This window comes from Orbicella franksi, chromosome 12, assembly GCF_964199315.1.
Source record: "Orbicella franksi chromosome 12, jaOrbFran1.1, whole genome shotgun sequence".
NCBI classification, from domain to species: Eukaryota; Metazoa; Cnidaria; class Anthozoa; order Scleractinia; family Merulinidae; genus Orbicella; species Orbicella franksi.
Genome location: NC_138156.1, coordinates 25,176,937 through 25,202,857, shown reverse-complemented (window position 1 = coordinate 25,202,857; position 25,921 = coordinate 25,176,937). Strand labels below are relative to the sequence as shown.

Here is a 25,921-nt window from a genome sequence, read left to right as displayed (position 1 = left end):
AAAAAAAGCGGAATTCTTCAGTTGTGAAATCTAGATTCAAATTACATAGAATTTTCAAGGGGTTAAGCCATTTCTAATGGAATTCTTGAGAGCTTCGCCAATTTCTTGTGGAACTCTTCAGAGTTAAGTCAATTGTTAATGGTTTCCTTGGGGGTCAAGGTGTTTTCAACAGATTTCTTTATGGTTGAGAATGAAAGACCAGTCCTCAACAGAGAAGGTGTGGATATTAATTAAATGCAATAGATCATTAATGAAATGTTCTGTGAAATCATTCTCATTCTTCAACATACGTAAAAGAAGTAAATGATTAGGATTGTTCAGCCTTGGGTAATAATAATACTGGGCTGGGTACTGCCCAGCCTAGTATTTAGATGATAAAAACGAAACTTTTCATTTATTTGAACTCACGCTTTCACACCGGTACAAGTAACTCATTTTCATCAATCAATATTAAAATTTATTTCATAGCTAATAAACCCAACAGGGTTAAAAAATCTGCTGGGTTCATAAGACTGAGTTTTAAATAGCCCCCGCCCCCACCCCCCCACCCCCAGTTATTGCAAGCAAACACTTCGGAATTGACTTTTGTATCCTCTGGATGAAAAATGGAATGGCCCTTCACCAGCCATATTGGGCCATTCCATTTTAATATCCACCCCTCCCCCCTCCCTTATTAAGGGACTTTGACTTATATGCCCTCAGAAAAGTGAACTTTTTATCCCCAAGAAAGGAATCTCAAAGTGCAAACAGACCTCCCCCTTCAGAATTTATTCAAAAATAAAAGGTGCCGACACAGTTGCCTCTAAAAAAAATGGCCTTGAAAGGCTCCCCCTTTCTTCGCAGATTTCCTAGACCCTCAATAACTCCTCAATAGGGGGAGGGGGTGCGGATAAAAAATGGAATTGGCCCATTGTTCATACAGTTTGAACAACCTTTGGTCGTAATTGTTACAAAATAAACAGTTGGCGGACAATAGGGGTGGCCATATCATACTACAGCAAAGAAACTCAGACGACAATTACAATTAACGTTCGATATATCCAGTGCTTAAACTAAACTCGCCGTCTGCAGATCAGACCGTACTCCAACGAGAAGCAGATCAGAATTGAACTTCTTTCCTGATTTAGAATGTTATACACCTCTGTGCACTCAGAGATAATACTTCCTGTTGACGACATCTGGTTTCTTCGGAGATGAGATATTTAGTTTCAAGCTGTGTTGTTCAAACCACGCACCTAAAGAAGTTCCCAAACATCGACGCCCTTTGTAGTCAGTACTTCATCTAAGATTACGATGCTCGGTTCTGCCGCAAACTCAAAAGATCGCAGGCGGAAAATATCCGGATTCGAGAGAAAACCAATCTCGTTCCCAGTAGCCTGCGTAGCAAGCGTTTCTGTGGGGTTCGGGAGCAAAGAATTACAACGCGAAAAATGGAGCGAGTAAAAGAGGCGGGGGGAGGGAAAGGAAGGAAGGAAACGCTTGCAGACAAACCCCTGGATTTTAAAAACCGCCCACTTGGCCTTTCATGCCTGAGTGCGCACACTGAGATTTCGTGCTGTCATCGGCTGTCATAAATTAACCAATAAAATCTTCGGCCTTCCGTGGCGAAAGTGAACTTTGAACCAAAATGAACTTTACTTGTCAAAATATGTCTGAAACAACGAGCGCACGGTGGGATCGGAGAAATCTCGATGAATTAAATTTGGTGATTTATAATCAAGCTATATTTCTACTCAATCCGTCTAAAACGAAGGACTGCAAGGGTGAAGTTTTAGCACAAATCTGCCAGAAAGTTAAAATGTGAGAAGTATTCCAGTCGCGTTAGTGATCCTTGTGCTCGCATGATTCGAAATCTTGGATCACTGTATTCATTTGTCCAGGAATCGATACAAAGTAAAATTAGTAAGTCAACTCCCACAAAGGCAATTCCAGCAAAGAAGCGTTTGCTGGAAACGCCAGATCCGCAAATAGGTTCGAGTGTTATCGCCTGCAGCAAAAACAAACGACGGAAAGTCTTCTCGGCAAACTTTGGAATTTGGGCAGGAGAGGCTTCAAACATCTGAGAGGGGAAATAACGATAATCTCGACCAGTATCTGAATAAAGATAATCTTCCCCTAGGCGGCCTCCAAGTCAATGTTGTTTATAAAATGTCCTCGTAAGAATTCCCCGCGACGAGACGACTAAATTTTTGGTAAGGCAAATATGTGACAGAAACTGGCATGCCGCAGCTAACACTAAAACAAACCATTCATCATACCCAGAGATTCTAAATGCTGTTAACAAAAATGCTTCTAATGAAATGTCAGAGTACCTACGACAACATGTTGCCATATAACAAGCCAGACGAAATCACTAGGTTTTCCCACGCAGTAGTGCGAATTTTCTGTCCCGTGGTTTATTATCTTGTCCTTGGCGCATGTGGTATTCAAGAAAGTGATGTTAAAATTAAAGGAACAGCTACAAATTGTGTCGCGCTTGCTTCTGCAATAATGTGCAGGCTTCGGAAAACCAAAGCATTCCACTACAGGATTTCTACCGTACTGTCGAAGCTGACGACTAAATCCTCGTTCCGCGAGAGAAGTTAAAGCGTTTTGGAACCAAGCTTCGAACGCGTCTTCCCCTTTTGTCTGGCACTAAAAGGTATTAAACTACCTTTGATCGACACATGTCAATAATATTGGACCAGCCCAGCCAATCACGAGCTCCGTTCACTGGCGAACGGAGATTTTCAAAATCCAGGGGTTTGTCTGCAAGCGTTTCCTTCCTTCCCCTCTCCCACCCGCCTCTTTCTTTTTTTTGGTTCTCGCCCCATTTTTCCGCGCAGACAAAACACCGAAAATTCCGTTCCTCGGTCTTTCTTTGCTTCCAAACCCCACGGAAACGCTTGTTACGCAGGCTATCCCAGAGCCCACGTGTCTTTTTGTTGGCGCTGACCAAAAAACTCGTGGGCTCTGAGAACAAGATTTCCATGTTTTAAACCAAGGTACACATGCGCGGTGAAACCGGAACTCCTAAAATCTTGGAGTCTGGAAACATTCTCGTCCCCGGAGGCTCCGTTTCTTTTGGTCACGTGGTCGGAGAAACGGAGGGCTTTGTAATTTTCATTTCTGCTGCGCATTCATTTTTTGTCAGCCAATGGAAAAATTCGATTTTTTTGGTGCGTCCAGAGCTACTCGTCAACGACATTTTAAGACGAGTAGCACTGGGGACGAGAATGGTCTGGAAATTGATTATTCCAGAGCTCCGTGTCTCGGCGCTGACCAAAAGACACGTGGGCTCTGGGACCGAGATTGAGAGAACCGTTTACAAGACAAAAGTTTTCGGATTCAAAGTTCCCACCTTAAATTCCGGATTCAAAATCTCCGGAGACATGACCAAACCGGGGAGTTTTTATTTCGGAGTCGTCCACTTGTGTGTAAACGGCAAAACCAATCCGGTACTAAAATGTTCCGGATTCGTGACGAATCCGGAACAGTTTCCTCTAGTGTAAACCTACTCTACTTTCATGTTTTGTTCGCCGAAAGCATTTAAATCGCTTTCGATACAAGAAAAGTTTTACAATGAAAGCTTGTGCTGAATTTTGTTGTCGTCAAATCGCTACAAAGTTCTTTCTAAAATTCCCGCCGTATGCATTACTAACCTCGAAAGGTTGATACAGACCTGTTTGTTGTGCATTTTGGTCCGTCTCCTAGTGCCGAGTGCCTTTGTTCAACCAGCTGATTCAACTCCCGGGCTTGCTGAAATTCACAAATTTCTCAGGTGGGGGCCCGGCAAAAAACTTAAGCTCGAAATTTGGTAGCTTACAGAATTAAAAAACCTAATTTCCGGAAGAATTAGTAGATTTTTCCATATTTTAGGAGAAGAAAAATAGGAATTATGTTTTACAAAGTGTCAACATCTAACATCGATGAAGAAAATTGCCGAGAAAAAGTACAAATAAGCAAACTGACGTCAGCGTGCAACCCACGGGCAAATAGATCGAGCGTATTACCCAATCAGAACGCGCGCTTCGCTAAAGCCTAGTCGCCGGTTGCAGCTGACAACGTTCGGCGATCTATCCAAGTGGGTCCCCGGCGAATCTGCGATGGATCGCCGACGTACTCAAATTTGCGCGAAATGCAAATCGATTTGCGCAATTTTCAACCATTTTACCTGTAAATATGGATCGAATCGTCTTACTGGAGCGCGTTGCGCCCGCAGATGATGTTCACATAAAATATTTTCATCGCCGACAACCGCTGGCTTGCCTGCGAAGTTGAACTCAGCTCAACTTCGCAGGCAAGCCGGCGGTCAATGCCTGGGATAGATTATGATTCGGTGATAAATGTTCACATATGCCGTAACGGTGTCCCAGGCCGTCCCAGGTATGTCGGCGGCATATGAGAACCAGGCTTCGTTATAAACTGTGGTTTTTCTATATTAATTGTCCACCCGGAGAGGATAAAGGGTGTGAGTCTTATTGTTAGAAGGTAGCTTACTAACGTATACATATAGAGTATCACTTGGAAGCCAGTATTTCGGTTGATCTCTAAGCATGTTTTCCGTTAATATTTTTTAGGTTTCTACTGAGTGAAATATGCCATTTGAAGACGTAATAAAAGAGGTCGGGGAGAGCATTATCCAGGAGAAAAGAAAACGAGCGAGACTGAAAGACCTGGACTTGATTGTACTGGACAACTCAATCCGTGAGAGCACCGTGGGTCAGCTGAGAGGCCAACGCTAGAAAACAAGTGGAAGATTTACAACGAGGTGCAAAAGTGTGGATTCAAGTTCATCATCGTAGCAGCCTTCTCGCACATGACACGCGTCGACGACACCTTTCTTCGTGAGCTCGTGGCGAGAGGAGAAGACGTCAACAACTTGTTTGCCTTCACTGAAGTTATGGAAGCAGTGAATGACGGTATCCCTGACACTGAAACTACTCCAGTGGGCCTGAGCAAGATGAACTCGCTTGGATTGATCAATCTCATCATCGAGATAGATCTCGCCATCGATTCCATTAACTGGGAGGTCTTCACAGTCCAGGACATGTGCAAGCTGCTGTCGGAAAGGATTAAATGGAGTAGAAGGGTGCTCTCCCCTGATGCCAAGATCATGGTTAATCTACGAGACTTCCCTGACTCTATGGTGTATCAGATGGGCCGGAGCGATTGTTCACTGTTGTGGACTTCTTGGGATCCTTGTCTGCTGCTGAGCGTCCTTTTGGGATTCTGTTCGAGGAGCCAACTGGCAAGTTCTTACCAGAGGAAGTAGGAGCTTGGACTGCAGGTAAGAACAACAACAAATAGAAATAAGATAAATAAGATAGCCTACTTTACTCTTCTCCATGTAACCCATTCGAAAAATCAAAAATACTTCTGTTAATGTTGTAAACGAAGTATCTTTTATGTTCTGGAAGCTAAAGGCTAGTCGCATGGAGTTGAAGTTGTATCACTTCTTTTAAACCTTAGTCCAAACATAGATAACAGAGGGAACTGGTTATGAAGCCCGGCAAATATCAAAGGAGCAAACAAAGATTTCAAGATTTATGTTGGAAGGTCCACGACCGTGCACAATCCTTTTTTTGGGGTTCATACACTATGCATGAATTACGTAACCAAAACGTTTCTATTGGTTAGTTCCTCAGTACGGAGTAAACAACTATTGTGTTTTGTGCAAGGTCAAGGCCAAAAAGGCGAACAAAAACATATAACAAAGAACTTTGTCGGGTTTCATAACCATTTCCCTCTATTTACTATGATCCAAACGACCCGAACATTAGAGGAAAACCTAAAAAAGATCATTCCCTCTCACTATTCGAGTCGTAATTAGGGATAAAAGAGCATTTGTAAGAGTACATATTTTACTATTTAGGTGTGCGTAAGATCATGGATGCCCGTGGATGGTCTGGACATCTTCTGGCTCATGTCCACAAGAAGTGGGCCCTCGGAGAAATGACGCAACTTGAATGTCTTGTCAACGGAGCCAATGGTAGCTGGGCGAGCGTCTGCGAAGAAGGAGCGGCTCTTGGTCACGCGTGTTCTACAGTGACGCTGATGAATCTTGTGCGAATGGGCAACACCAAAGTCCAGAATAGTTACAAGTGTACACAGCTGAGGGAAGCCGCATCAAACGTGACTAAGATCACTGCCGGGATGCCTCCTCATCCTAAACAAGTTATCTACGGCGAAAGGGCGCTGGACTTGGCATTCGACTTTGGAAGCATTGCTGGTGGTACAGTTGGAGAGACCGACTTCAATCTGGCCGAGTTCTTTGGAGAGGAGGCTCCAGTTAGAATCAGCACTCTGTCTTCCGACCGCATGATCCATGAGAGGCTAGTGGATCTGTTTGGTGCAGATCTGCAGTTTACGATGGAAATGGCGCATACCATGAAAGAGAAAATGCTGGACGATCTGACCGTCAACAGGAAAGAAGAATACATGAGTGCAGTGGGCATCGCTCTCCTGTTTGATCGAGCAGGAGGAAAACTCACCGCCAAGATGAGAGACGTGGTAGAAGACGCCGAGGTGAAAAGTGTGCACGCCCAGCATCTCATTGAAGAGGTCCGCAGGATCTGGGACAAATGGGATATCGAAGAAGATAAGAAAGTTGACGACGTTCTCAAGTTCTATTCCTTCTATAATGGCTTCATGGCTCCCTACTTTGGCTGCTTTATTTGTCGGGATACGCTGAAGGCGTTGAAAGCCATCAACATGGATAAAGATGGCTACATCGACTGGAACGAGTTCCTGGTGTACCTGAAATGGGCGATACGTCAGTATCCCAACATCAAAGATGCCGATGAGCTGCTGTCCGTGGCCTTCCGCAAGGGCATCATCCCAGCCATGCAGGATGAACTACTCTTGAAGTCGAGGCCGTTCAAGGGGATAAAGACAAGTTGTTAAGGTGTCTTCTAAGAAGATAACAGCCTCTTATCGTGCTTTGGACTCTATCTTATTTAGGCTCGGTATCGTGAAATGGGAACATTGCTGGAGTAGAATGTAGTGTAATAAGATTTGAATTATCTGTATTGTTTCTGACTAATTCAAAATACTGAAATCCAGAGTCGGATTCTTAAACAAAGTTTTTTGGGAAGGTGTTTGGCACAAAAGTTAGTTTTTCGCAATATGAAGCGGGTTTTATCTATAAGGCATATAAAGTACTCATTCAAGTTGTATTCCGACGTAACAATGTATACTGTGGTTTGTTGCCAAAAAAAATAAATAAAGTAAAGGGCATGTATAAATAGACGCGTTTTACTCGTGTTTATACCTACTAAAGAATTTTACTATTGTTCAAATGGAGCAGAAGAAGAGGACACTACCGGGGTAGAGCGATATAGACTCCAGCTAAACCAACAGAATATGTTAAACAATGAACCTATGCGATCTTTTTACTGTATAAAGCGAGGGAGCCGGGTTCAGGTGCCTTTCAATGGTGTCAAGCAAGGGGTGTGGTGGCCTTAGGGTAAGAGCTCGAGTGCGAGTTCGAGCCAAGTGCGGGAGTGATGGTAACTGACTTGCTAAAACCATTTTCCTCAGTCTAATAAGGCAAACAAATCGGAGCTCCATTCCTGAATTATGATTTTCGCTAATTCCACTTAAACCTTCCTTTATATGAAAACTCACTTGACTTGAATTATGCATGTTTTTACTCTTTCCACGCCATTACCAGATCATTTATGCGTCTTTTAAATTTTTTATTTTTTCACTGGAATTTATGTTAATATCACCCAACGTAATTTCCTGCCCCCTCGAGTGTGTAGATGCATCTATGTAAACACGAAAAAAGTCCTATATTGTTTCAGTAAGATATCGTCACTCCGTGTTTACAAACTCTCATCTAAACACACCTATCGACCAATGAGAGCGTGCATAGTATCTCAATTATTTTATGATAAGAACTACTTATTATTTATTTATTTATTCATTTATTTATTTATTTATTTATTTATTACAATTTATGGCATACAAAAAGAGAAGCCAAAGGATGAAACGCAAAAGAGTCAAATTCCTGCACAGCAAAAACTGCCGAAAAGAAATCTTGCAAGGGGGGCCATGGGGGAAAAAATCGAGGAAGTTCTTTCTATTATCATTATTTTGATTTTTTACATTAAAAACATTCTTGCACAAGTTATTGCCCACCGAAAAAAAACTCATGCACAACCTAAAGGTGAGAAAGAAATGTCATGCCCCCCAAAATTGCCAACCCCCCAGCCCCTCAAAAAAATTTATAATGGTCCATCCCTAAATATCCGTAGAAGTAGCATGACATGGCGTGATGTAATGTTGAGTACAAGTGGTGTGCATGGTTGAGGAAAGAGAGCAAACTCAAGAGCTAGCTAACAGAGAGTTTTTGAAGTTAATTAAAATAAAGGATGATCCAAAGAAATGTAACTTTATAAGTGATATTCAGAGCAAAATAAAGCAAACAGGATGTTTTCAAGAAGGAATGCTAATTTTGATTTTGACATTAGCAGGTGAAAGTCAGGCCTAACAATTAACAGAGTTTTTTCATCAAAAATATAGTACAAAAGTTTTTCCAAAGAGAGTTGCCGTAGTATGTATTGTAAACATTGTATGCATTGCAACATTTCCCCTTCCTCAAGATGTTTAAGTACCTCAATACACGCTGTCATGATATGTGAACAAATATATTCTCACGCTTTCCTATTGAATTTTCCTGTGAGAAAAAAAGAAAAGCCAATTTCACATTATTTTATGAATAATTTCACTCTCATATGTATAATGTACTTGATCATACCTCCAATCTTTTAATATCGAGACCTACAGGAAGCAGCTAAAAACAGACATAACCTTGTCAACATTTCTTGCAGTTGCTCTGTTTGGCGAAACAATTTCCATACCTATCATGCCACAGAGAAAGAAACGAGATAATCTAACATTCACCAAGCAATCCAGGAAGCCAAACAACCAACAAACAACCAGCACAAAGTAAACTACATGACAGTGACATCTGACCTATCCTAAGTTGTTAAAAAATGTTAAATGTTAAATGCTTATAGTGGTCGATGCACTTAGCTACAACTAGCTAGTTTTCAGGCATGCCACTTAAACTGAGAGAAAAAATTTTTGCAAATTAACATAACAGGCTTAAAAATACCAACTGGCGGGAGGGAGACAAGTTGGCTATCTACAAGCGTGATCAAGGAGCTGAACTGGAGTCTGCCAAGAAACAACTCCAGCTTAGTGGTCAGAGCAGGACCTAAACTCGTGACCTTCGGATTTTATGCACAAATTCTTCTTATGAACAGGGGTTCCTTTCATACAAGAGGTCTAACTACTGTTTTGTCGCTGTCAGATACTAGAACCAAGAACAGTAGTCTGCTTGTGATATATCAAATGTGTCCCCATTAGTCAGTAGCCTAATTTTCCTCAAAGTAATATTATTAAAAGTATAATCATCTCAGAGTATTCTTTTTGTTGTCATCTTAAAGCTTAAGTTGAAAAAGGGTTGCGAAAAGATACACACAAAGTTTGGACACTGGGACTTTTCCACGAAGGACATTTCTCTCCCCTTTCTTCACAAAATGCTAATTGCAAATTAAGGTTTTCCAAAATTCGCCTGGCTGGTTTAGAGCGAGTGTTTCCTTCCTTTATTTTGTTTGACTTCTCAAACAATTCAGTCTGATACCTCGCATTGTTGTGAATGCATGCACTGCTTTTTAATCTGGGGCAGTGCTGATGATGAAATGTGACAGTGCTAGATCTAGTAGCTTTTTCTCACCATTATTTTTTGCGATTTTGGCGAAACAATAGAATCGTGACGTCTTCGCTTCTTCCAAAACTGGCATACTACCGGACTGTTTAGTAACACACCAGAACTTGACGTTTCATATGCTAGTCTACATACATTTTCAAAAGTGACCGTTCCTCTTTGAATCGGTGACATGCTCTTTCACCCCTAACAGGTACTTGCAATTCCAAAACAACGCATTTTTGGCACAAAACCCTTAAAGTGCCGCAAAAGCTCTCGCTGTGGACCTTTTGAGGTTAAACATCCTAAGAAGTACTAAAACTGCTTTTTTTAACCCCTAACAAGGTGACGAGCACCGCCGTCCTTTTTATATGAGTCCCCCACCCCCTCCCGGGACGCATCCGAGTTAATAGTCAAGAAACAACCGCCCGGCACCACTGTTTGGAATCCGCCAACAGAAGGAGCAAGTGAGGGACGGACCCGTAATCCGGAGAGAAGGCGAAGTGAGTGGCGAGGGGTTTCCGGTACGGCAGTCGGGCACATACTCCTATCAAGCTGAGAAGTAGGAAGAAATGAGGGGAAAAAACAATGATCAAGTAAGTAGGCATTTGAAATCAATCTTTATATTTTTTACAAAGTGGATGAGAACATCTTCCTATTTAAACGTAAACAACACACGATTTGTCTTTCAACAAAGAAAATTCTGAGCGCACAATGTACACTCAGAACGAACGCAAACCTGAACAGATTGAACAAGAAGATTTCACTTCAAAGAGTAATTCATCACTGAATGCATAAGACCGATAAATTATATTTACACGGCACTAAAACATTATGAAGTGTCAACCATTTTTAAAAAAGAGACCCTAATTTTGGCCGAAAAGTTAAACGTTTTGTAAGTAAGTTAATTTTTTTTTCCATTGTTTGCTAATATTCTGGTTCACTGATGTCAGTGACAATAGAACCAAACATCTTTTCTTCCCAGCGAGACAACTGCTCAATGAAGCCTCTTGTTGGTTGCATGTTTTCTCTGCATTTCTTCACGTGGTTGTACGCATCCTGAAAGAAAAACAAACCTTCGTAAGTGTAGTTATTCCGGGGGGGTACTCCCTTATATGGCCTATATAGGTATGTGCGGCCCTAAAGGATATGGTTTTCATCCCTTTTGGTCACAGATAGCTAGGGCATCGATTTTGGCCCTTTTGGTCATAAATAGGATATGATTTTCGCACTCTAGTCTTAAATTGGGTATGTTTTTTTTAGAAGAAGCTACATTTTCATCATTATCAATAAGACCATTGGTCTGAAATAGGGAATTTTGGTCATAAATAGGCCTAGGGTAAGGAGTTTAGGAAGCAGGCCGCAAACCCCCCACAAAATTTTTAAGGGAGTTACCCCCCGGGTCCCGAGGATATATTAGACCACTAACCTCATAGAGAGGAGAAAAATGCAAACAAAAGAAATCGCCATACGGAAATAAAGGACCAGGACGGGACGGGATCGGGGCGGGGTGCAGGGAGAAAGCAGTTTTACTTTCCACTCCCCTTTTTCCGCTTTTCTCTCAGAGGAGCTCCAAGACAGTAAAGAAATTGCTGACGAATTTTTGGCAAGAAGTGACATACACTCTATCCAACATGTAACGGTGATCCCGGCCAACTAGTATAAAGTACAAGTACTTTACACTTTACTTTGCCATTCTTCAGCCACAAGCTTACCATTTTCACATCACTTGCTATTTTTTTCCTGGGGACCTTGAACCCAAGTATTACCTATACTGCCACGCTGACGAGGCCTAACAAGGCTAAATAGTTGTGGATAGGTGTTTTTGATCTACAAACAGTTTTCATGATTCACAAGTAAGGTTACACAAAGGAGTTAAATTTAATTGAAGGGCATATAACTATTGTTTGAAAAAGCAAGGTCACCTTCAGAGAGACTTTTTTGTTCCACATGTAATAAGCCATCGCTACAGCCACACTGCGACTAATACCCAATGTTGAACTCAACAGAACTGTTCGGCCATCTTTAGTTTGATGATCATCTGAAAGGCAAATGCAAGCAAAGAATTAATCTTGATTGGAATAGCAGGCTGGCGAAAGATTGTCTCCTTTGTCACATTGTATATTTGTGGGTCGTCACATGACGCTTCTACCCACAAAGTGCAGTCACGAATAGGAGACGGGAGAATTTAATAATACAACCACATTTATGTTGCTTGGAAAGAAAAGATGACATATGCATAAAGCTTGAATTTATGTTCCAAGCATAACATAAATCAGACAGAAAACGAACACATTCCAGCTGTAGAAATTATGAGATGCAAGTGCAATTGGATCGGCTACACATTACAGAAGTCAGCATTTGACAGCCCCTACAGGTGCTGGAATGGAACCCTGAAGGTCATCAGTGGAGGAGCTGAAAAAGCTAACATTATTAACTGCTCAAAACAGAATCTGTTGGGAATGTGTGGATGATAGCCTATCTTCCACATTCTGTTTTCTTACCAATGAAATGAATAATGTCAGACAGGTGTGAGTAGAGATCTTCTCCACCATTGTCCTCTATTGGTATTGTCAGAACTTGCTTGACTCTCTTCTCGCCTTTACCCAGTGTCATACCCTCTGCAGCAAATCTGCACCCAAATATTAAACCAATATTACAAAACAAGGTTTCAAAATGTAGCGAAATTATGACTAAAACACACCTTAGCTGGGTTGGTTCCCAAAAAATACCACCTGTATACAAGAGGGTCATACAGGGGTATTCTCATGATGTGTGATTTCCATGAAACACGAATTTAAGAAATTATTCTTTGTGATCCGTGACCTGAAGATTTGGGTGGCCCGTGAAGAACTTGAATTACTAATCAATATTCATGATTTCACCACTCTATTCTTGGTGATTTTGAGTCCTCCAAATGGTTAGAGTCCTCTATCAAAAAGGACTCAAAAGTGATTTAGGTGTGTGATTTACATATGGAGCCTTAATACTTAGCAGGGTTTCCAACATTACCTGGTGTCCGATGCAAGTCAGATCACCAGGTACTTCATGCACTTGCACCGGGTACCTATTGTCAGGAAGTTTATAAATACGCATTTTTATTTCACCAACATAATCACGATCTTCTCTTTCTTAGGCAGCTATTATAGGTATCTTTCAAACTTCCAAAACAAGAGCAATACTATTTTGGCGGGTGTTGCGTACATGTATTAGATTTGTCCAATGATTTGTCAGCATGTGCACATTTTCCATTGAAGCCTTTTATAACTGAACTTCCAAAGAGACTCATCTTGCAAACAGCTCCAAAAAAATCACTTTTTTGTGCTACAAATGCACCAGAATGTGCCTCAACGCACACAGATTTTCAAAATTTTCCAGGCCCAGCACCCTGTCTTCCTAATGCAGGAGTGGGTAACCCAATTAGGGATATAATTTCCCCACATGGCTGCCCATTACTGTGACCTAGTTGTGCTACGCCTACTTTCCGATTTCCTCCTGCTACTTTATTTCAATTTGAAAATCTTGTACTTAGACTTTAATTCATGATTTTGCTTTCTTCAAACACTCTTTCTGCCATATGAGCATGCAGGTTATTAAAAAGAGAACTTTACTTGCTTTTTTTTCATGAATCTTCAGGAATATGAAATTTTGACATCCATGATCTGTGATTCACTATGTTTTCCGCTCGTGAACTGTGCCAGAGTCAGTACAACCCTCATACAAGGCACTTACATTGTGTCATTTTGTTTTCCAACTATCACATTTGCCTTGACTTTGAGATCCTTGATTACTCTCACTGCCTGAGACTGTAGGAATGTTGCCACATACAAGAAACCAGGTATAATCTCCACTGGATAAGTGTTGATGACATCTAGTTCCTGTTAATAAATTGATGTAATGGCATTACGATAATAATTATTACTAACTGTTAACTTATGATCTTTTGGATGGAAGACAGGGTCTGGATTGCCCCTTCAGAAAACATACTCCAGGCTTAATTATCATTCCTCGTACAAAATCTGGATCATGTGTACTATTAAAGCATCCTCAGACGAGTTTCAATCAATACGCTTGATCAATACCCTAGATTGACACCCCATCGATACTCAATCAACACCTCAGCTGACACTTTATCAACACTTGATTGACATCTCGGTCAACAGTCAGTTAAGGACTGACTAATTTTTGCTAGCAAGCCATCGAGTATTGATCAATGCATATCAGTCGGCTGACAATCAGCCAACTATCAACCGACTGTTACTTGAGTGTCGACGGAGACATTGATAGAGTGTCAACTGAGTAAGGGAAGCATGGCAACAGAACAGCATGTAAATGGAAAATTTACTTTTTTATTCTTTTCAAGTGACCTCAGTCTCTCAGTACGTATATGTAGTGGCCGCCATATTTTTGAAAACAAGAGTGGCATTCCTATAACACCATATAATGAACGCATGAGTGATGCAAGCAAATCGCCAAATGCTCGCAGGAGTTTTGATTTGAAGGTCACGTATCAATTACCCTGGGTGAGAGGTTTTACTTACAAAGTTTCCGGTGTCGGTCATGTCTCTATTGGGCAATTCCAGAAAATATCCATACCCAACCACGGACAGCTTCCATGTTTTAACCCCCCCCCCTTGCCTTTGGAAATTCCAGAATGCGTTACCCCCCTCCCCCCCCCCCCCCATGCCCTCAGAATTTCATAATCGTCAAACCCCCTACCCTTTGGAATTCCGCTTTTTTTTGGAAGTACATTTTCGACTTGGCAACCCCTATATGAACAAACGAACATGAATTTATGCCTCCTTAAGGCTGTGATCTTATAAGCAGCAAGAAAAACCTACCGCGTATGGACAGGCTGTGCAAACTCCTTTTTAAGTCCGAATTTGGCTATAAAAATAAAAACCACTTACGATAATTTTCCTCCTCTTTGTTTTCTTGTGTTGTTTTGACGTTTTCAAAGCAAAATAGCTCAAATTCAGAATGTTAAAATCTTTCAGCAGTCAAAAATACCATCGAGTCTGACAGTCCAAATGCTTAATAATCTGGCAGGCATTCCCTGGAAGCGAGGGACTGGTGCGAGTTTTTTGATGTTCATTGGATGGGAGATGGGAGCAAAGAGAAAGTAAGATATATTTTCAGATTTTATTCATCTGACAAGAAATTCATCAAGGTAAATGTGAAACCACATTTTACTGTTCACTTCTATAAGTAATGAGCCTAAACATGTGTCTGATCAATCGATGCTTGTCTTCTGCTTCCATGGTCATACGTTCATGGTCTATTTACGAACTACAAAAGTCCACAACAATAGCGTTTTCAAGGAACTCACTCTACTCCTTCTACTCCAGAAATCCCACCTGTGAAATCCCCCCATGCCTTCAGATTTCTAATCATAAATACCCCCCTATTCCTTCGGAATTCCAGTTCAAAGAACCCCCTCCCCTTTGGAAATCCTAAAAGCCGTCCATGATATAGGTATAGATATTTTCTGGAATCGCCCATTGTGACCCACGCAAAAAAATTCGCTGCTTGTGCCAGTGGCCTTGGGCTGCCAAAGTGAAGCGTGAAGTGGGGTTCTATAAAATTTTAGACAAATTGAGACTTGGAAGTGACTTTGTATGATATTGGTTTAGACAGTAAATGTTAGACTATAATAGTGAAAACGTTCCTACATGGAAATTAGTTAGTCTGGGATAGGGTAGGGGGTTTTGGTGCCTAGTCTAAAATAGGGTCGCAAAATCAAGCTGATGATGGTCTAGTATAGGGTGAGGATTTCAGTATCTCAGCAGCACACCCCCACATGGACCCAAACCATTCACAGAGTACCCCTCTTGGGAATCTACATTGTAAAATGAGATCATATGGGATGACATACATTAAAATGCATAGGAGATCTCTTTATTAGTTAATTCACCACAGTCAATATTATACTCTTTACTGTAACATAAACAAAACATCATCTTATTAATCATCTTATTAATTAAAACATTTTTGGAAATAATTCATTGGTGAGGAGATGCATGGAGGCCATGAAAAGAATCTAATTTGAATAGTGTACAAACTTACCCTAGGCATGTAAATGATCTTCTGAGTACGAAGAAATGGGTACAATGCTGAAAATTCCTCATATCCACCTGAAAATAGAGAAATATAAAACTGTTTCTCTATGCCATAAAGCTCTAAACTAGCCTGCAGGCTGCAGGCTGCAGGCTGCAGGCTAAAGTTTGAGGAACACACATGAGAGTGGAGAGGTTTCTGACACCTCTTCACAAGACCCCTCCCTGCTAGACAACTTTGCTTGCAGACTCACCCTTCACCACTCACATGTGCAGACTCAGAGCTGAGCCTGCTTGTGGGCTAGCTTAAAACCTGAGGATCAAATCCAAGTGTGTAACCCTATAAGACTTCATTAAAGTCCTTTATCTAGACTTTGAGACAGAAAGAAATGCACAAAATTGAGAAAACAAAGAGTTGTAACAAAGGATCTGAGATTCTGAGATCAGAAAAATGGATTTATTTGACATCAAACTAAGCCTAGGAGTATCGATCTGTCTAATATTAACTGAGTGGTAGCAGCCCAATTCTACCGCAAGTCACCATTGAGAGCTAATCGACTACACTAAAATTGTTTGAATTATCCCATAAATTGAGATGTTCAACATGCAAAGTCCACAATCTTCCTCATTCATTTGAGGTCAGTAATTATCATTTATTTGTCATTAATTTGTTCTGCTAATAACCGGAAACATTGCCAGCTTCACAGTTAAACGGTCTTTCAGCTGTCTACATGGCATGTCGAAAGATGGCATGTTGAAAGATGGTTGAAAGATGTCTTCTATGCCATAACACTGAAAGCAGGTGAAAGTATACAAAAAAAATGTTCCAAAAAGATACCTTTGACAACTTTTACAGGATTCTTGCTTCCCATTTCCCACATCAGCTTGGCACAAGACAAAGCAGTGCTGTCTGAAAAATAATTTATGTCTTATTATAATCACGATATCAAACTTAACTCAATATTAAGATAACATGACTCAGAATAAGCAGGGGAAGCATTATTAAAAGTTACCGTTGCTTGCATCTAAGCATGAACAAGTCAAAACATGCTCTAATTGGGTGTCAAACATGGCATGATTTGTCATCAAACATTTGAAGTTTAGCAGACCGTAACACAAACTTTCACACTCGAAATGTTTAAAATCAGTTGTCAATGTCCTTTGGGGATATATACTGAAAGACTCTGAAAGTCTTGCTCCCGCCAACATTTCATGGTAACCATTAATTATACTAGAAGTAAAACCACATTTGCGAAAGTCGTATGCATACTGACACAGGTCAGGGTCAATTTCTCTGAAGAAGTCTTCCATGTCCAATCTTTCTGCCATTTCATGTGCTGAACTTTAAGTGCGAAAGTTCATGCCATGGTCTGCTGAACTTCGAATGTTTGATGGCCAATCATGCCTCGTTTGACATCCTGTTAGAGTATGTTTCAACGTCATGTGTTCACGCTTAGATGCAGACGACGATATCACTCGAGACAATTGATTTGAACTAAAGTTTTTTATAAGTACAGTCATTAACTACCTGAATAATTTGGGTGTACATATTCAAATTTAGTTGCCAGCAAAAGTATTTCAGCAAAAGGCGTGAAAAGTTAGTCACCAGTGATAAAAATTTGGTTGCATTGGCGACTCCAGCGGTCGCAACGTCGAACTCTGTTTTCAGTTATTAATATTGATAAACCCCAATATAAATATCACAAGTCCCTTTGAAGGTCCCGGTAAAACTTATTTTAATGATACCTTGTTTTTAACTAAATAAATGCAAATAACAAAAATTATTACTATTATGTTAACAAGTCATGTTGATTTCTTGGAATGTTAATTTCTTGGAATGTTATTTTTTGCCACCGTTGATTAATTTTGATTACAACACCCATAAACTGAAAGAACTCACTTTTGTCTTTAAGCGAACCAGTGTTACTGTCGTAAACTACAACATGTTCCTTGGTCTGCAACTCAGCATCGTGAGGAACGGTGAAAGCACCGATATCATTCTTAAGAGAAACAAGAAATTTAAAACTAGTTATTATAATTTTTGGTGAACGTAAATTAAAGCTGGTGCATTAAATATTAAAATAACATCTCATGCTTCTTTTTTTTAATAATTAATGTGTGGTTCTAGCAAATATCCATATCCATCCCACGAAGGATCACTGGAAATTCTGAAGCGGTGGAGGGTTGCAAAACCCAAATTTTGTTTAGAAGGGACCATAACCATGCTAAATTGGAAGTTTTGGTCTTTGAAGATCAAAACAAAAAACCTTCCATACATGATCATGAGGAAGGTATGGGTATATTCTACAACCACACAATGCATCACTATATGGCAAGCTAAACATGTAATTTCAAACATTAATATCGTTATCATTATCATTTAATTGTATATTTTCTAAGTTTTGAATTCATTTTATTAGTCATCCATTACTTACTAACTACAGACTTTTTTATGGTGACATCACAACTGCACAAAGACCTCCGGAAATTGCACTTAAGACTGCATGCACCAGAGATGATAGAAATTAAAGGAGTAATACAAAATTTGGTCTAAATTAGTTGTGCGTGTGACAACTAGTTTGAATAATATTCTCACTTTTTCAAGCAAACAACATTATTTATAGTAATTATAGTCATCTGAAAAACATTTGATTTTTTTAATTATCCATCGTGTAATGTTCAGCTACTGCCAGTAGTAATCTGATTTATCCCCATTGGCTCATACCAAAAAGTGGCCCCCTTCTGATAAGTCAGATACATGTACCAATGAAAGTAATTGCCGGTATAAATCAAATGAGTCTAGCTTGTGTTACTGTGAGTCACGTCTCTTGAATTATTATGTCTATTGTTATTCATTGTCAAAGTGCTGTAACACAAAAATTGTGAGGTTAAATGAAAAAAAGAAATAAGCACCATATCCCTAATTTGCAGTGTGTAACAATGCCTTTCTAAATTATAAACAACCTGTTTCCTAATGAACTACCAAAAATAAATTAGCACCCAAAATGAATTCAGTTATCACTGTGTGCCTTTATTCAACTAACCCTTGGGGCAAATTTTGCTGTTATAATGTGGCTTTCACTGTAGTCATGACGTTGTCTTGTATCTGCAAAACACAATCAATCAGAGTGTCACTAATTTCATTTTGTGCCTTGTGAGGAATGAGCCAGGGGGGGAACTCCCCTATGAAAAGGTCATTGATCACAGCTTGTCATTTCACTCAGTATAGGGGTACAAATCAAGGGTTCTGGTCTCACTTAGGGCATTCAGGACGAAATGCCACTATTTTTAACTGTCAAAGTATTTTTTAGGGTGCACTCAAAGAAATAAATGATAAAAATGCTCTTATTTCAAAAGGGTCAAATAAAGTTCAAGCCAAGCCCAGATTGATATCCTTTACATGTTTAGTTCAAACTTTCTGATGAGCATCCCTGACCTTTTCATATGGGAGTCTGTAACCCTTTAATACAACTTCACCAGAAAATTGTTGTGCCTTTTTAACACACTTTCCTACAGTACACACATTGCAACAGCCCTTTCAATAATTTTCTTGGATTAAAGTAGCTAGCCCTTTAGAAATCTAAAAAAAATCATATGTTAGGTACACCTGTTTGAAATGATTTTAATGGCCCTTTTAAGGACGTTCACGCAAAACTTTTCCAGTTGAGAGCATTTTTTAAAATTTTTACTGCAGTCAGATAATGAGTTACTTGTGTCAGAAACACAAAAAAAATTGGGAGTCACTGACTTCGTTTCAGAGATAAAGCGTTCTGAAAAATTGGTGCACATAATTTAGCATAGACTAAATGGGTTTAAAGTCAAAAATATCGAAGGTCAGTTGATGGAGGAAAACGGTCATATAATTTTGTAGCAGTCAGTTACCAATGTTTTCAAAAAACTTAACCCTTCACAAGGCATTTGAAACCATCACACAGATAAACTGAGAACCAAAAAAAAAAACAGAATTTGATTGTGCATTTTGCAAAAAATTCAAACTTTCGAGTTGATAGATTTTCTTCATTTTTTCACTACACGTAGAAAATCAGTAGAGAAAATGATCCATCAAAAGAAAAATAGGGGTCACCAAACATCCAAGATCATTAAATCCAGGAAAAGCTATAGCAATGGCCATCTGCCCTATCATTGTTCATTTTATTACTTAGCGCACACACTCATAAATGATGTGGCATGTGAATTTGCATGCGCAGAAACAATTAGTGCAAACGTCGTTAAACACCCAAGTGGTACTTTTTCCCCATCATAATTTTGAATCTATACTTTAGCTTATAATTAGCTCAAATTCCTACCCTTGAACTTTTATTACTTAAAGGTTTCACTATTTAAAGATGGCACACATGATGATTATATGTTCCTCTTCTTAATTCCTGATAAAAATAAAATTGATCTTCCAATTCAAATAAGCCTTGATTATTATACGGAAAGGTATTCTTCAGGTAAATCTAAACATTCTGATTGGTTGTTTCCCGGTCGGGATTTTGCCATACAGACCATTTCAGTGGAAACCGTCATAAGCCCTTTTCTCTTGTATGGTCTGTAATGCCACGACCTCAAGCCAGTAAATTCCCCAGTACTATCCTCCCACTCAGTTAGTAATAGGTTAGTATTTTTGCAACTCAGATCTGTTATGTTGGACTTGAAACTTCAAAGTAGTCAGTGTTTCTGTTGCTGTTGTTATTGCATAGGCTAACGCTCATCATTTTGCCCCCAAAATAGCAAACGTTTGTCAAAAACGTTTGTCAAATCAGTTCAAATCTTATCGCTTTCCAGCAAAATTTGCCCAGAAAATTCTCACAAAATCTGTCGTTTTTTACAATTGTTTTTCAGGGAAATTTGCCCAGAAATTCCCTACACATTCTTATCCATCTTTCAACAATTTTTTTTCACAGAGATTTTATGACTATGTACAAATATAGCACACAATACCAGTAATAAAATGTTGGAATCATTTCTGATAAGCTCAGAGCCACTTAGCACATCATTTTTTAAAATTAATAATTGAAACATGCAGTGGATCAAAAAAGTAATTAATAAAGTGCAATCAATTAACTCTCACTGTATGATATTCTATGTATTAAGCAAAATAAAATGGTTGTTGTTGTTGTTGTTGTTGTTGTTGTTAAACATACCCAAAAGAAGCAAATAATTGGGATCACTCAGCCTTGGGTACTGCCCAACCTAGGAAGATGATAAAAACAACACTAATTCAACTGAACTTTATTTATTTCAACCTGTCCATTATTTGCAAGTGGTTTTCCACACCAGGTTCAAACATTTGCTGGGTCCACATGGAAGGCCAAGTTTTGCAAAATAAAACCAGTTTTTGAGTTATTTTTTTGTAAAAAAAAATACCTCTTAGTCGGCACGTCGGGTATGTTAAGGGTCAATGGATGAGTGAGAGATGTATGTATGTCACACCAATCAGATTGGACCTACTATAAACAGCTAATCAAATTTCTTGTTGTAAAGGTAAATGGTACGTGAGAAGATTTGATCCCGATAGAGTTCAGAACGGCCATATTTATTCTTCTATAGAAGAGGAGGAAGTATTCATATATTGTGTTTACTTCAACATTTTCTGTGGGTTAGGCTGAGGATTTTAGTAAAATGAACCTGATGAGCCTTGAGGTTTGAAACAGTTCGAGACTTAGTAGTATGCAAATGCAACGAGATATTTTTATTTTTAGTTACAAAGGTAACTTGATACTTTTGTTTTTCACGAGGAGTTAATTCGATTAGAGGTCACAAATCCTCGCTTCTAGTTCTTAGGACATGTTTTAGAGGGGACGAGACTTTAGATTTGAAACAGTTCTAACGTATACAATAGTAAGTGCAGGTAACGATTGTTTTGTTCTTGTTGCATGCAAATATAGCGAGATATTTTTGTTTTTTAGTTACAAAGTGTAATTTGACACTCTTATTTTTCACAAGGGAGTCAATTCAATTAGACCGGACGAATCGTCACCACTCTTTCCCACAAGATGTTTGCTATCTTTAGTAACAAATGGTAACTTAAAACTTTTGTTTTTTATATGGAGTAAATTCAATTAGAGCTGACAAGTTATCGGCTATTGTTTCCAGGATATTAAACAAAAAAGCTTTCATTTCTGGACGGTTTTTACGTCTCTGCAGTAACAGTTTAATAGTTTTATTTGATGACATTCATTTCAGTCCGATATTTTTAAAGGTAAAAAGTATGAAAACTGTTCAAGTGTTCTTTGACGACTGTGCAGCACCAAGTTAGAGTGCAATTTAATTAAATCAGACTTTCACATGTCAGAGGTTTTTTTCTCTTTCTTTCTATTTTCGGTGAAGTTGTGTTGTGTAAAAAGGTAAACTTACAACTCGTATAAAATGCGAAAGTTTCTAAATTCACTTGAGTATTTTTAAACAAAAATTCCTCTTGGGGGTTGGAAGGGTTATGTTATCGGTGAGTGAGGGAGTTATGCATGTACACGTGTCACACCAATCATAGTGCGGGTTGTATCAAAGAACGAATCAAATTGCCTGTTAGAAAACAAGATGGTATCTACATTAATCTGGAGACGTGTCAGATTACTGTAGTTTGTTCAGTCAAACATTTTATGGCTTACTATTTAGCTATCTTACCATGACCGATGTAACATCGCAACCACAAAAACTTGTCAAATTAACCAAATCATTACTGTACCATGAATGCTCCTATCTCCGACACTTCACACAAAAAAATAACTCTTGCACGCCTTGCGTGCCTATGTTTTCTCATGTTCCCAACCCCTTTTCATTCATACAACCCTTTTCCGTCCACTGAAAGGGCTAAAGGAGATGAATCAGAGTGGATACAAGACTCAAAAATAAAATTGAATGGCCCTTAGCTAAGCTTAGCTTCACCAGCAGTGTTGTAAATACAGTTTGAACAAGCTTTAGCCTTGATCATTATTACCAACAAGCTGCCTATCATGAAATAAAGAAGTTGGCAGATGATGGAGGTGGCAATATATATCATACTACAGTAAAGAGATTCATGAGGCAACGACTGTAGTAATATCGTTCAGGCCCCAGTTATTCGAAAGGTGGGTAAAGCTATCCACTGGATAAATCAGTATCCAGCGGATAGTGTGGTTTTTTTTTGTCAACACTTATCCATTGGATAGTGATTTATTCAGTGGATAGCGTTAGCAACCTTTCGAACAACTGGGGCCCGAGCTTTAAAACTCAGAGAAAACTGTCAAATTTCTTACCTGATTGAGAATATTATACACCTCTGTGCACTCAGATAGAGTAGTCCCTGTTGACGACATCTGTTTTCCGGGGAGAAGCGGCTGTGACACAGGCTATTTTCTACCGAAATGCTTGTGAACAAATTAGTTTCAAGCTTTGCACTTCAAAACAGTAACTGTTAAAGGGAGTCGACTTTCATCGCCGCCATGTTTGTTTTCGTTCTCGTGCCTCTCGTTGCTATTGGTCGCTAGTCAGTCGGTTGCGGTTCCTATGCGTCAACCAGGGGAGGGGTAGGGAGTGGGTTCGGGACTGGTTCCTCAGCACTTCATTTTGGGCTGGAAACCGAAGAGACCTATTTCCACTCGAACCGGATCATAATAAGGCTTTCCAATTTTTGCGCAATTTTCTTAAGGCATACATGCCCCCAGTTGCCCCTTGATAGGAAACTTGTGGCTGCGGATGAGAATTTACTTTGGAGGGAAGAGTGAGGGACGAGGGTGATATTGCACCTGTGAACTGTTTCCAGTGTTTCAGCCAAGAGTTGATTGGGAAACTACAATTAGTTCGAATTTCATTAGAGGAAGTTTTCAGCAAGGTGGCAATTTTAAAAAGAATCATATTTCTTAGATAACATTCTCTCTCGCTCTCACTAACTGCTCCTGGGTCTCGACGAGATCGCAAAAATTCACAAGTGATACTGATTTGTCGCTCGTCTATTTTAGCCGTTTGCAAAAGACAATAAAGGGTACATTTTTTCTTCTCTCTTCTCTTGGTGAAAGCTGGAAGTCAAATTTATAAATAAATGTTCATAGTCTAACGTTTGAACATCAATAACATTACCAGTGTTTCTTATCATTTCAACTGCCACGAATTTACAGTTGATCAGACAAGTTACGCTACATTAACGACACGTTCACAAACTTTTCTGCGCTCAATTTCACTTTAGCTAAATGTCCAAAACTTCGTAGTGTCTGTTCGTTTTATACTGTTATGCTATCAACGGAGTTGTTCAACTCACGTGTTGGACTTATCGACTATAACCTTTTGCACCAGGAATTCATAAATTGTGATCATATCATAATTCATAAACGACTTAACCACCTACTGAACTCTTCGGCAAACTTTCCAGTATTTTATTGATGCCTGAGTATCCGAGATAAAACAACTGGCCAAGACCCACGCCAGCCGTGAAAAAACAATACTGAATGGTAATTTTTCGCAAGCAAGGTCCGTTTCTATTTACATTGAAACCATGGGAAATGGAAAACAGACGCGCCTAATATAATGCGGGGTACAAAATTGGTGTAGCATGTCTAATTAAACCGTCAGTAACACTATTGCCAAATCTGCCCAAAGAAACACGATCTTATTAAGTCAGTGATGTTCAAACATTAGTGTTTTTATGTTTCTTTCTAGCTTACGCTTGAAAAAAAAAGCATGCTTTCAAATTTATAAACACAGGCTTCTTGCTTAAAAGAGTTCATCAGTATTCAAGCGTGACAAAGACACAAGAGGGTTCTTAGTAATTAACCAAAGTGAACTCGAGCGCAATAAATTTGGTTTAATAGCATACTGCTTCATTTTAAAAGCAAAACAGAACATAGACGAGCCCAATATAATTGGTACAAAACTGGTGTAGCGTGTCTAATTAAACCGTCAATAACACTGTTGCCAAATCTGGCTGAAAGTAAAGAAACACGATCTGATGAAGTCAATGATGTTAAAATATTAGATTTTCAAAATTTATTCCCTAAGTTCTTTTCTAGTTTACGCCTGAAGAAGGACTTGTATTTTCAAACCTGTAAAAACAGCTCATCAGTATTCAAGCGTAAAGCTGATGTATTTGGATGTCTCATAAAGTTTAAAACAGTCCTTGTAGACATTAAGCAAGATTGCTTTTTTTAATGTTTCTCCGAAAACTTATTTTCCTCATCACAGTTTGATACAACTCTTATAATTTTAGAGAAGGAATGTCTAATTGCCGGTAGGTCTATCTTTCTATTTCTGGGGGAGTTTGTAACTATATCTTTACTGTTTTTTTCATGTGCTCAGCTCCCAAATCTTAGAATTCGAACCAATTATCGATAATCAACATTACCTGCATATCGAGAAAGGTTCGTCAGATGGCATAAATACACTAACGCGTTCTTTATCAGTTATGCATTATTATCATGGTCTATAGACTCTCTATAGTCCTCAGGGCTGTGTATTAAATAGCTCTCCCTTGTTCTCCGTAATGTTTTGTAAGTGAGAGCCACGCTCCAGGAAAAGTAATAGTGACTAGATGTCAATTTAATTCTTAACAACTGGTTCCTGTTTAATTGCGGCTTTCTTTGAGACTTCTAATTGCCAACGAGACAGCAAACTACATACTATTTTTAGTGGACGTCACCCGCCCCTCGCGTCAAGCGGCGCCTGCATCTTTGTTCTCCACGCACACCAATTGCTCTCTCACTGTGAATTTCTCTCCGTATTGCTGCTGGAGTCCTGCTGTCTCTGTTTCTCTGACATCAGGTGAGAATACAGGCTTGTTTTTTCAGTATTTTAAAATGTAAAGTGCTAATGCGGATAGAGTTTAAGTTTCTCGTTTCTGTGCTTCAAAGTCGTTGCCATTTGGAAATATTTGGAAACGTGTTTGTTGCCTCGAGGAATTTTTTTTTTTTGGCGAAAACTGACATAATGGTCATAATGGCAACACTAGTTGCCCATTGCTATAAACGTACAAAACTTTCCCACGGAGAGAATGAAACTGTTTTGATTAAGCCAAAGATCGATCACTTTTGAATTCTTATAAAAGTTGAGTTCCAAACTGTCTGAGGCTTTTAGATCTGTTCTGAGACTGATATATTCTTTAGACTGAGGAGAAATGAACAGTAACCGGTAGCTTTTGATATGTAATCTAGCGGCTTTTATAGTCGGTGATCAAGGTCCGAGCAAATGAACACGAAGA

The 25,921-nt window shown here is 39.4% G+C and overlaps 1 protein-coding gene and 1 pseudogene across 2 annotated transcripts; one reads left to right on the top strand and one right to left on the bottom strand.

Annotated features, from left to right (window-relative positions):
* Positions 1 to 4,565: 4,565 nt before the first annotated feature.
* On the top strand, positions 4,566 to 7,158 carry LOC145464306 (uncharacterized; annotated as a pseudogene).
* A 2,867-nt stretch (positions 7,159 to 10,025) lies between these two features.
* Positions 10,026 to 24,152, bottom strand: LOC145463132 (serine/threonine/tyrosine-interacting-like protein 1). 2 transcript variants are annotated; one of them, XM_081446849.1, is made up of 10 exons: positions 22,992 to 24,152; positions 20,901 to 20,949; positions 18,798 to 18,859; positions 17,654 to 17,753; positions 16,592 to 16,663; positions 15,764 to 15,831; positions 13,430 to 13,575; positions 12,202 to 12,329; positions 11,623 to 11,738; positions 10,026 to 10,756 (listed from the first exon to the last, which is right to left on the bottom strand). In XM_081446849.1, the coding sequence occupies exons 1-10, from the start codon at positions 23,049 to 23,051 to the stop codon at positions 10,625 to 10,627; spliced, it is 933 nt and encodes a 310-aa protein (XP_081302975.1). In that variant the 5' UTR covers positions 23,052 to 24,152; the 3' UTR covers positions 10,026 to 10,624. The 2 variants fall into 2 exon arrangements, with proteins under 2 accessions (XP_081302975.1, XP_081302976.1); XM_081446850.1 differs by lacking the exons at positions 18,798 to 18,859; positions 20,901 to 20,949.
* Between the last annotated feature and the right edge of the window lie 1,769 nt (positions 24,153 to 25,921).

What these genes read in the sequence shown, in the direction of transcription:
- LOC145463132 (XM_081446849.1), bottom strand. Translation starts at nt 23,051, where the DNA reads ATGTCGTCAACAGGGACTACTCTATCTGAGTGCACAGAGGTGTATAAT. An exon ending in TCCTGTAAAAGTTGTCAAAG is followed by an intron (nt 15,832 to 16,591) that starts GTATCTTTTTGG and finishes CTCTATTTTCAG; the next exon opens with GTGGATATGAGGAATTTTCA. An exon ending in AGATCATTTACATGCCTAGG is followed by an intron (nt 13,576 to 15,763) that starts GTAAGTTTGTAC and finishes ATTTATTAACAG; the next exon opens with GAACTAGATGTCATCAACAC.